We start from the raw sequence: 12,652 nt of genomic DNA on the forward strand, positions 1-12,652 counted from the left end.
TATATATATATATATATAATATTATTTAATTCATTCCTGTTATCAATTACAAATTTTATCACTTTTCAAATTATCTATAAAATGATAGTTTGCGAAAAGGCTTATTTTAGTATGCTTCATATAACTCCTACTTCTGCGTATTTCACAGGTTATGATGACAATAAAAAAGAAAATATAATATCAAGCATTATTGCTGGTTAATGGATATCCAACAATGTTACGTCACATAGTGAGATTTTGTCCCCGTAACAGAACTTAAGAAGCAATACTTAAGAAGGATATCTAGTTGTTTTGAAAGTATGTTTTCGGCGTTTGCAAGCATATAAGGCGTTCAACGTTGGAGAGATCATCCTTTCGTCGTGGCATGAACAGTCAACATGCTGAAGGTTATAACAAATAAGGGAGATCAAACTAAAAGGAAAAGATATAGTAAAAACAAAAAGAAGGCATGGCGAAAGAAAACCCAGATTAGCGATGTCGAGGAGCATTTGGAAGACAAAAGGAGAGAGGAGCGATATGGGTAAATTGTTTTTTTACTTCGTATTCTAGAACCGCTAGACTGTCTAAACTTAGGCTACCTACCTATACTGTCTAACTTAACCAAGGTATCTTTCGTAGGGGGCTATTGCCGTCAGAGCACCTCATGAGGTGTACTGTCAGCATTACTTAATGGTCTTTGCAGCGTGCCTAAGCCCCCCCAGAATGCAACCCCTTTTGTTCCTTTTAGGGTAAAAAACCGTAGGGTCCAGAGTGGACCATGTACGATCAGCTTGGACAATCCCAAAAAAAGTACATTATAACGCGTCCTGATATCGGAGATGGGCATCAGTCGCTACTTGTTGTTGGTGAGAAACAGAGCTAAAGACCTTTACTCTCCTTTCGAAGTAAGTATTTTCTCCAAAGTTAGAAATTAAGGCCAAATTTTAAGATTTAAACAGAGGGTAGTGAAAAGGGTGTCAAACGTAGTGCAAATCTCACCAAAACGCGTTCAACATTTTTACTTACAACTCGAAATATTTAGAAGATTGACACCATCTCGATGTTTACAGAGTCGCTTGTGTCAATGAACTAACCATTTCCTGTGATAAATCCGCACACCACTTGTACCCACAGACGCTGGGGCACTTTCATCACAACAAGCCAGGCGTAAACAGCTGTTGGGGTAGAAGATGACGAGAAGCGTGCTCTTGGCTAATTTTTAAATAAGTAGTAAAACATCAATACTTTACATATTTATGATGATTAATTTGAAAATATTCGTTATTGAAAAAGTAACTCGACTCTGACTCAAATTTAAGTAATTATTTTTTGGAATTAGAACGTTCTTTTAAGTCCTGTATTATGACGTCACGACATCTTAACTTTCGTACCTATTGTAAATTATTGCTTTACTCAACTTTCTTGCAGAACAGTTTACCAATTATTCATGCAGATTATCAGCTCTTCATATAATTGGTATAATGGTAATGCGCATATATATCTTTATTATTTACTTTTTGGATATATGAAGATGTTTTACTGCCGGATTATCGCTGTAGTGTGACGCAATCGTTTTCGGTCCCTGGGCCTCTGTTTTCGCACCATAAGAAATTATAGGGCCGATTTTGCATTGACCAGAAAGTCGTTAAAAGAGGAAAGTTAGCATTGAGGGGCATATGTTTTGATTGAGAAAAATACAAATTTATTCAATAGCTAGCTTGTAAAGAATACCTGCTTACAAAAAACTTGATTGACAATTAAGCAGCATACCTACTATGGGTTTCAGCGACAGTGCAAGCACGTTTTTGGGCAATACCTATTTCTGTAACGAACACTCGTATCAGAACGAGATTTTGCTATAGTGCATTACACCCAGTGCCGTAATTTATAAGGTATCGTGAATCACTATCGTAAAGAATAAACGACACTTGTCCTTGTACCAAGAGACAAAAACTCCATTATGCAGAAATGGATACGAACACGAGTATAAAGCTCTACCTACCCTCTCCCCCCCCCTCCACCGCCACCCCTTTCCTTCTTCGTTCCTTCGCCTTCCTTTCTCTATCTCTCTCTCTCTCTCTCTCTCTCTCTTCTGTTGCCAGTCGGTATGTGTTGACCCTCCAAACTGGGTATAAGACTACACACAAAACATTAAAATTGGTGAAATTAGGCTATGTATTGGAAGTATATATACATAAATATTAAAGCAATTTTATCATTATTGCATTACTATGACAACTAGAATTCATGGAAACAGTTTATAGTAATGAATCAGCATATGTGTGAAGCCTCCACTAATTTGGCAACGATGATTTTGCCATTCTTAGCATGCAAACATTAAAGGTTACATTATTTTACGGTTATTAAAGAAATTCAAATTACTAATATAGACTGAAATCAATGAAAAGTGCTAGCAAAAACAAAAAAGCAAAAAAAAAAATATCTACTATATAATCCACTTATCCGTAGTCGTTCCTGTATGGTTTTCGGCAGCCAGATGTACGAAAACGTTAGAAACATTTGGTTGTATCTACTTTAGAAATATCTGTAATTTTTTGGGGTAATTTGGTTGCAAAAAAGGGATAATATACATGAAATTAAATTAAAATTTTTAACAAAAGTAAATTTGAACTAAATAATGAGTAAAGTAAACAATTTAGGGAATAAAACTTTGCAGTTTCGTCGTCTGCTGTTCGTAACTGTTTGTGGCGTGCGCGCTTAGGAACCAGGAACAGCAACTTGTTTAAAGTGCAATGTGGAGTGAATTGAGACCAAAATGTGTATAATAACAATCAAATAAGCACTGTGGGGTTTCAGTTGTGATGGCAGTAAGGATAAAAACCACTGTTTGTTCATGAAACTTACCTGTCAGATATATATATAGCTGTATTCTCTGAAGTCCGACAGAATTTCTAAAAACTTACGACACACGTAGTGGGAGTAGGGTGGTTAGTACCCATTCCCGCCGCTGGGAGGCGGGTATCAGGAACCATTCCCATTTTCTATCAGATTTCTTCTGTCGCCGGTGTTGTAAACATCTGTTTACAGCACCTCCGCCTCAGGATTTTGGAAAACTTTATTTGCTTGAGTATCCTCTTGACTTTTTGGTTATTTGTTATTGGATCGATAGCTTGGCATACGTGACTTTGGATTGTTTTTGATTTTGGCTTGGTTTTTTCCTTAAATATGTCAGGTTCTAGTTCGGCTAGTGCCAGAGTGTGTATGAAAGACGAATGCAAGGTGAGGTTACCAAAAGCTTTGGTGGATCCTCACACAGTGTGTAAAGGTTGTAGGGGGCAAGTGTGTAGGTATGATTTTCGCTGCACGGAGTGTGAAAGTTTGAATGATGCTCAATGGAAGACTTATGAATCCTATGTAAATAAATTAGAGCGTGATAGGATCAGGAGGTCTTCCTCCAGGAGTAAATCGGGTAGTAGACAGGGTAATAATGTAACCCCTTCTAACCCTTCTTTAGATTTTGTGACTCCTAACCCGTAGTGTTGCCTTCGGGCCCTCAAGTGGTGTCTGCGGAGGGTAATGCCCTTTCGCTTATTTTAGATTTCTTTGAAAACTCTGGAATCTAAGGTTCTAGCCCTTGAAAACAGGGAAAGTGCTAAGTGTAGTGATAGTGCCCCCAGTGAAGTGGAGGGGCCGTCAGATCGCCCTATAGCGCCTCTAGGCTGGGACCTCTGCCGGACTCCCAGGACTCAGGGAGAGGGCATGTCGAAGGCCGAAGGAGGGTTACGGGGATCCCCCACCGATCTGACGTCCCTTCAGCAGTACCTGTTGACGCTTCCCAGGCTGCTAAGGAGCGTGCTCGAGCACGTGTCCTAAAGGATTGTTTCTCGTCTTCGACGCGTCCTCCCGCGCAAGGGGTGGGAATCTCGTTCGGATTCGCGACCGTTGAAGAGGACGTTTCAAGATCAGGACGCTTCACGTCATGCTTTGTCGGATTGGCATTCTTCTCCGGAAAGCGTGTCCTTTCCGCCCCAGAAGAAGGCTAAGTCGTCTTCCGATGAGGACGTCTTTGAGCGCCCCAGTCGCTCTAGAGCTAAGGATGTTCCTGGGAGAAGGAAGGAAGGCGTCCCCTTGCCCTCACCTTCTCGCAGGCATGGCTCTTCTCCTCGTATAGATCCTTCGCAGACGGAGGTAATCCTTGCTATGCAGCGACAACTGGATGCTTTACTTAAGCAGAAGGAAACGGTTTCTGGCCGTAAGAAGGATGATAGACTTCCGATCAAGAGATCAAGACAGTCTTCTCCGCCTGCTCGTCTTTCGTCCCCGTTTCATGGTATTTCGTCGTCTAGACTTCGTTCTCCCCAGCGTTCGTCTAGAGGTGGAAGTAAACGTCAGGAGAAGAGAGAGGTTTCTTTCAGTCTGCCCTCTCTTCTCGACGTGAGGACGCTCGGCGTTCCGACATCGACGTTTCTGATGAAGATGCTTTAGTTTCTGACGGACTGCAATTTGGAACGCACCGCTCCGCTTCGTCATGCTTGTGTTGACGTTCATCGGGACGCTCGTCAAGTGTCTATTCTGTATCTTCGCGGGACGATCGTAGAGACGCTTCGAGGGACGCTAGGAGGGACGGTCCGCTCATCGCTTCTTTGGACGCTTCGTTGGACGCTCACTTGGACGCTTCGTTGGACGCTCGGAGGGACGCTAGGTTTGACGCTCCGATGGACGCTAATAGACATCGTCGTAAGAGCGTCTTGGACGCGAGTACGGAAGTTCGCTCTCGATCGGACGTTATTCCCGAGTCTTTTAGATGACGCTACACGTCTTCCTTCTACTTTCGCGTTCTACTCAAGTTGTGATTGCTGTTCCTGTATCGGCTAACGATTCTGTTTAAGGATACGTTACCCTCTTCTTCTCGTCATCGTCTGATAGGAGACTTGGAGTGAAAGGTCTTCTTCCTCTTTCTTCGGAGTTTAACTCGGGTAAGGAAGAAGGGGAATTGAGCTGTTCTTCGGAAGAGGTTGATGAAGAAAACAACCTCGACGTCGTCTTCTTCAGACTATCAAGTTTGGCTCGGCTGCTCCGTGATTCTTTTGGAGATACCTTCCTTCCTGCTGCTCATCCTTCTCCTCCATCGCAGTTTTTCGTCGTCGAAAGCTAAGAAAGACACCAGGGTTTGTTAAGATGAAAACGTCTTAGTCTACCAAGAGGGCTTTCCGGAAAGTTAACACTTGGATGGAGACTAGGGAAAGCTAAAGGAAGCACCACTTTTCGCCTGCCTCCGTCTAGGCTTAGCGGTAAGGCAGGGATGTGGTATGAAACCGGTGAGGAGTTAGGTTTGAAGGTTCCGACGTCAGCACAGGGAGATTTCGCCAGCGTTGTAGATGCTTCAAGAAGAGCTCTGTTAGCCTCAGCGAAGGTGTCGTGGACTACGTCAGAGATGGATCATCTGTTGAAGGGTCTGTTTAGATCCTTAGAAGTATTTAACTTCTTAGACTGGTGTCTCGGAGTACTAGACAACCAGTCGCGTAAGCCAGATTCGATCAGCTTGGGGGAGCTGTCCAGTTGTTTTGTCATGCATGGACAAAGGCCGTCAGGGATGGCTCAGAGGAATTAGCAATCTCATTTTTCAGCAGGCGTGTTGAAGAAGAGATCGCTGTATTGTAATTTTGCGGCTAAGTCTGTCTCTCCCGCAGCAAGAAGACAGAACTTTTGTATGCGCCGTTCTCGAGTCATCTCTTCCCCCAGGCTTTGGTGAAGGATCTGCAGTAAGTCTGCAGGAGAAAGCTACTCAAGACCTTTTGACGCAGTCGTCGAGACGTCCTGCTGTACCTTCCACGTCTTCAGGAGTTCAGTCGTTTAAGAAGCAGAAGCCCTTTCGTGGAGGATCTTCAGCTAGATCTGTATCCCGAGGAAGAGGTCTTCCTAGAGGTAGACCCCGGCTAAGTCCAGGGGCAAGAAGTGAGAAATGCGTGCCTTCAGTCACCGGTAGGAGCCAGGCTTCAGTTGTTTGGAGGAGCCTGGAGAGAAAAGAGAGGCAGACACCTGGTCTCTCAACATCATAGAGAAGGGGTACAAGATTCCGTTCGTAAAGCCTCCCCCTCTGACTTCCACTCCCAGGGACTTGTCCCCGTCGTATCCTCAAAGAAAAGCAAAAGGATTCTTTTCGATCTGCTCGAGCAGATGCTCGAGAACGAGCAGTGGAACAGGTCTTAGACCTGGCTACGCCAGGATTTTACAACAGATTGTTTCTTGTTCCGAAACACTCGGGAGGGTGGCGGCCAGTCCTTGGACGTAAGTCGTCTGAACCTCTATATAGAAAAGCAAAAGTTCAAGATGGAGACACCTCAGTCAGTTCTAGGGGCCTTAAGACCGGGGGATTGGATGGTATCACTCGATCTTCAGGACGCATACTTTCACGTCCCGATACACCCCCAGTCTATGAAGTACCTTCGGTTCGTCCTGAAAGGAAAGGTGTTTCAGTTCAGGGCTCTTTGTTTCGGTCTGAGTACGGCCCCATTCGTGTTCACCATCTTAATGAAGAATGTGGCGAGGTGGCTCCATCTTTCCAACATCAGGATCTCGCTCTACCTGGACGACTGGCTCATACGAGCTTCTTCGCAGACCCGGTGCCTGAAGGACCTGAAAACGACTCTTGTCTTTAGCTGCGTTCCCTGGGACTTCTGGTGAACTTCGAAAAGTCACATCTGACCCCAACACAGTCCATCGTGTATCTGGGGATTCAGATGGATTCAGTGGCTTTTCGGGCTTTTCCGTCCCAGGAACGTCAGCAACAAGGCATAGAGAAAGTGTCAGCCTTTCTAGGGAAAGATTCATGCTCGGTGAGGGAATGGATGAGTCTGCTGGGGACATTTCCTCGCTGGAGAAGTTTGTTTCCCTGGGGAGGCTACATCTCCGACCTCTTCAGTTCTTCCTGTCGGACAATTGGACAGAGAAGGACAACACTTCGATATGATCCTAACCATCTCAAGAAGAGGTGAAGAGCCATCTAAGATGGTGGCTTTGATCCGTTAAAGCTCTCAGAGGGCATATCCCTCAAGCTTCGGAACCCCGACCTAGTGTTGTTCTCCGACGCGTCATCCACGGGGTGGGGAGCAACACTAGGGGGGAGGAAGTGTCAGGCACCTGGAGAGGGGAACAGGTAGCCTGGCACATCAACTTCAAGGAGCTGGCAGCGGTTCAATTAGCGCTCCAGTTCTTTCAGGGACAAAGTCTCCCGTCGAGTGGTTCAAGTCAACTCGGACAATACCACAGCCCTGGCATACTTGAAGAAGCAAGGAGGAACTCACTCTCGCTCCCTGTTCGCTCTAGCGAAGGAAATTCTGATTTGGGCGAAGGCAGAGAGATCACGATCTTGACGAGGTTCATTGCCGGAGTCGAGAACGTCCGGGCCCGGATCTCCTCAGTCGACAAGGTCAGTTGCTGCCGACAGAGTGGACCCTCAATCAAGACGTATGCCAGGAGCTGTGGAGTCTTTGGGGACGCCCCTTGGTGGACGTTGCAACCGCAAGGACGACGAGACTTCCTCTTTACTGCTCCCCAGTTCTCGATCCGGGGCAGTAGCAGTAGACGCCCTGTTATGGATTGGACGGGCCAGACCTCTACGCATTTCTTCAAGAATTCTGGGGGAAGAATGATGAGAAAGTTCACAGCTTCGGAGGACGAGGTTGACGTTAATGCGCCCCCTTTTGGCCTGCAGCGATCTGGTTCACAGAGGTGATGTCCTACCTGGTGGATTTTTCCGAGATCTCTCCCGTTAAGGAAGAGATCTACTCAAACAGCCCCACTTCGACAGTACCACAAAAACCTCTCTGCTCTGAGTCTGACTGCGTTCAGACTATCCAGAAGTTGCCCAGAGCGAGAGGTTTTTCGAAACCTGTGGCTAAAGCTATCACCACCGCGAGAAGACCTTCGTCAATCGCGGTTTTACAGTCGAAGTGGGCAGCTTTTAGGAGCTGGTGTAGTAAAGAAAGGAGTTTCCTCTACCACGACCTCTGTGAGCCAGATCGCCGACTTCCTTCTTTATCTCAGACGATGATTTAAAGCTCGCAGTGTCTACCATTAAAGGCTACAGAAGTGTCTTGTCTGTAGTTTTTCGACATAGAGGTCTTGACCTTGCTAATAATAAAGACCTTCATGATCTACTGATCTTTTGAGACCACTAAAGTACCGATGGCTAAGTTGCCTTCGTGGAAATCTGGACGTGGTTCTCAAGTTTTTTAACGTCAAGCCGCTTTCGAACCTATTTACTCTGCCTCTTTGCGAGATTTGACGAAGAAGACTGTATTCCTAACTGCTCTGGCGCACGGCGAAGAGGGTTAGCGAGATACAGGCGATTAGTAAACACGTCGGCTTCAAAGGGCATAATGCAATCTGCTCTTTGAGTATGTCATATTCCTGGCTAAGAATGAGAACCCTTCCAACCCTTGGCCTAGGACGTTCGAAAAATAAATAAAGGTATGGCAGAAATCATTGGTCAAGAGCCAGAAAGAGTCCTGTGTCCTGTTTAGGTCTCTTAAAGAATATCTTCGTAGGACAAAGGAGTGTAGAGGTTCTGCGGAGAATTTATGGGTGTTCAGTTAAGAGGCCTAATATGCCCATGTCTAAGAATGCACTGGCATTCTTTTTGAGGAACACCATTAAGGAGGCGCACGCTTATTGTCAAGATAGTGACTTTAAGCTTTTAAAAGTTAACGCTCATGAAGTAAGGGCTATTTCGACTTCTGTAGCCTTTCAGAAAATATGGCTCTCAAAGATATTTTAAGTGCCACTTTTTGGAGAAGTAACTCGGTGTTCGCCTCGCACTATTTACGGGAGGTCAGAAACGACATATGAGAACTGTTACTCGCTGGACCATACGTCGCCGCAGACACTATCTGGGGGCAGGAGGTAGCACTCATCCTTTCCCATAGAAAAGGGTAGGTGAGTTTTTAATGTTCGCAATGTTTATGGTTGTAGGGTCGGCCGCCCGATGCGGTCTTCCCTTCTTTTAGCCTTTGGTATATGGGAGTATTTGATTAGGCTAACTTAGGTGGTGGTTTTGCCTCGTTGTCCTCTTGAGTATGGTCATGGTCTAGTCACATTGTGGTCTCGTCCCCGTTGGCAGATCATCTAGAGCGCACCAACTAAACAGGTCTCTACCTTGTTGGTAACTCTAGTGAAGCAGATGCAGGCTTGGGTGACAGTAATCACGAAGTCAGCTATGCTAACAGGTAAGGAACCAAGATGTCAATCATCTACATATATATGTTTCCTAAATCCTTTTCTGTCTCTCCCACCGCCAAAGGTGGGATTCAGCTATATATATATCTGACAGGTAAGTTTCATGAACCCCAACAAAAATGATATTTGTTTAAGAATACAATAAAGTTTTGTTCATACTTACCTGGCAGATATATATTATTTTTAAGTACCCACCCACCTCCCCTCAGGAGACAGTGGAGATAGAAATCTGATAGAAATGGGAAATGGTTCCTGATACCCGCCTCCCAGCGGCGGAATGGGTACTAACCACCCTACTCCCACTACTGTGTCGTAAGTTTTTTAGAAATTCTGTCGGACTTCAGAGAATACAGCTATATATATATCTGCCAGGTAAGTATGAACAAACTTTATTGTATCTTAACAATATCATATTACAAGGTAAGAATGAATTCAGTTCAAACCATGACCCCGGTGAATAAAAAGTTTCATACTTTCAGTAATATAGGCAACAAAATATTGTTTTATTGTGCTGATTACAACTGCAATCTTGATTAAGATCAATAAACGTTACATACATACGCTAACATTGTTCAGATGATTGCTGGGAAGGCTGGGAAAGATGATTTTCGTCACTGATCAGAACCTGTACATCCCATGGTAGCCGCCATATTGGATTTCAAAACTGCCTTGAAAACATTTTACGAAGAGCGTCACATGCTTATTTTAGTTCGTATGGGGCTTTCATATATCACATTATGTTAACGAAACTTCAATCTTTTGAATGGTATGCTTGGAGTTGTAATTGTATTCTTGTTTCAACATTTAAATATCAAGTGAATAAGACCTGTCCAACGTGATAAGGGTTGGTAGTCGCTGGTTTTTCCCCCTAGGCTAGTAGGGTAAAAAACCGCAGGGTACAGAGTGGACCATGTACGATCAGCGTGAACAATCCCAAAAAAAGTACATTATAACGCATCCTGACATCGGAGATGGGCATCAGTCGCGACTTGTTGTTGGTGAGAAACGGAGCTAAAGACCCCTACTCTCCTTTCGAAGTAAGTATTTTCTCCAAAGTTAGAAATTAAGGCCAAATTTAAAGCATTAAACAGAGGGTAGTGAAAAGGGTGTCCAACGCAGTGCAAATCTTGCCAAAACACGTTCAACATTTTTACTTACAACTCGAAATATTTAGAAGATTGACGCCATCTCGATGTTTACGGAGTCGCTTGAGTCAATAAACTAACCATTTCCTGTGATAAATCCGCACACCACTCGTACCCACAGATGCTGGGGCACTTTCATCACAACAATTGGAAAACTTTCCCTCACCGAGTAAACAACTGTTTTGGTAGAAGACGACGACTAAGCGTGCACTTCGATAATTTTTTAAATAAATAGTAAAACATCAATATTTTACATATTTATGATGATTAATTTGAAAATGTTCGTTATTGAAAAAGTAACTCGATTCTGACTCAAATTTAAGTAATTATTTTTTTGAATTAGAACATTCTTTTAAGTCCTGTATTATGACGTCACGACATCAGCCTTATTCACTCTATACTTAATTGGTGAAACAAGAATACAATATCAATTTTTGGAAGTAAATTGTATTTTTCCTAACTATACAAACCTGAGGTCCTTTACATAAGGAATTACTTTCGGTGTAGCTGGAATTACGGCCATTAAATTCTTGAACAAGGTGGTTAGGCAGAAACTACCATGTGGCAGGCAGGTAGGCTAGCCTGCCCGGATGTAAACACTCCACTTCGCCTTTTGGCCCAGGTTCAGATTGAGGGGTGGCATGAGGTGGGCATGTATGTAAAGGACCTCAGGTTTGTATAGTTAGGAAAAATACAATTTACTTCCAAAAATTGATATTGTATTCTTGTCTCACCAATTAAGTATAGAGTGAATAAGGCTGATCCACACGATGACGATGGATCCACTGCGGTGTTTCCCTTCTATGTATAAAGCAAAAGTATACTGTATAGAATTGAGTCCAAAGGCCAAGAACTGGGACCTAAGAGGTCATTCAGTGCTGATAATGATATTGACAGTAAAAAGGTTTGAAAGGTGTAACAGGAAGAGGGTAGTTTACAGTTTAGTTGGCCAGGCCGCGCAACACCTTTTGCCTGGCCCATAATCCCTCCGCCAAGGTAAGTAGTCCCTACGACCTGGAAGACCTTTACATTTACAAACTGCTTCCATGAATTCTAGTTGTCATAGTAATGCAATAATGATAAAATTGCTCTAATATAATACAAATGGATACGCTAATTTCACTTATTTCCCCGATTTTGTGTAAGTCTTATACCCAGTTTGGAGGGTAAACACATACCAATTGGCAACACTGATAAACAATAAAAGAGCGCGAATCACGCCGTAGGTACTGTTCACAGTAAAACTGTTGGTATTTGAGTCAGGGATCTATTTACTTTTTCAACAACAAATATTTTCAAATTAATAATTCATGAATATGTAAAAAAATGATGCAATTCATGACTTTATACTGCCGTTTAACTTTATTTAAATAATTATCTAGTGTACGCTTCTTCTTCTTCTACCAGAAATCATAGTTCCCTTGGATAAGTTGTGGTTGGAAGTCATTGTTTACAATTTTTGTGAAGAAAGTGCCCCAGTGTTATCCAAATCAATCTCAGCCCTTTCTTCAGTGTATTCAGTCCTAGTCTCATCCTGTCCATTACCCTTACTAACCTTCTTTCCCTTAGTCTTCTTTTCCTCAGCCCTCTTCTTATTCTTGTCCTCAGGTTTATCCTTATCCTGTGTCTTCCCCTTCTTTCCCTTACTTAAAACAACCAAATCACCTTTGTCACTTGTACTCTCATCCACCTGTTCTTTCACTTTCTTAATCACTCCTGTCCCATCACAAGACCCAGTAAGCCTACCTCCTACTGCTCCCTCTTCCATGAACCCCTTCATCATCTCCTGCACTGCATTCATCATTACTCCAAATTTTTCTTCCATTTTTCTCAACCATTCTCTCTTCCGCTCCTTTCACCTCTTCTTTCATTTCCACTTTCGCACTCCTTAGCATTCCTCTCATTTCCTCTAACTCGCTCTTCAGCTCCTCACACTCTACCCTTAACCTCTCATTCTCCACTTCCAATCTTTCTTTAGCCTCCCTCGCCAATCGCTACTCCTCCTTCAGCCTCTCCATCTCCTTCAACCCTTCCATCCTCACTTTTCTTCCACCAATCACACAACTCACTACCCCAATCGTCCTGCAACTGCCGCACCAGTAGTCCCTGTTCGGGGGGCGCCAAAATATAATGTGGCGGGATCACAAGCTTAAAAGCAAGGCGGGGCAAATTCCCCCCACATAAACTTAATCAATCCGGCTACCAAACTCACCCTCAGTCACACTTTCCTCTTACACTACAGAATACACACTGGACAATTGACCTACACCTACACACAGAACAAAAAAAAAAACCACAAACACATGTACTCACCCGACTGCAGATACTCC

At 43.7% G+C, this 12,652-nt stretch overlaps 1 protein-coding gene across 1 annotated transcript in view; it reads left to right on the forward strand.

Moving 5' to 3' along the window:
- Positions 1–331: 331 nt before the first annotated feature.
- LOC135196934 (ribosome biogenesis protein NOP53-like) overlaps positions 332–12,652 on the forward strand; it is a 113,819-nt gene continuing 101,498 nt past the window's right edge. The window contains exon 1 of the mRNA XM_064223774.1: positions 332–520. Coding sequence (XP_064079844.1) covers positions 378–520 — 143 coding nt within the window. The 5' untranslated portion in view covers positions 332–377. The remainder of the gene's footprint in view (positions 521–12,652) is intronic.

Source organism: Macrobrachium nipponense, chromosome 18 (assembly GCF_015104395.2).
Source record: "Macrobrachium nipponense isolate FS-2020 chromosome 18, ASM1510439v2, whole genome shotgun sequence".
NCBI lineage: Eukaryota > Metazoa > Arthropoda > Malacostraca > Decapoda > Palaemonidae > Macrobrachium > Macrobrachium nipponense.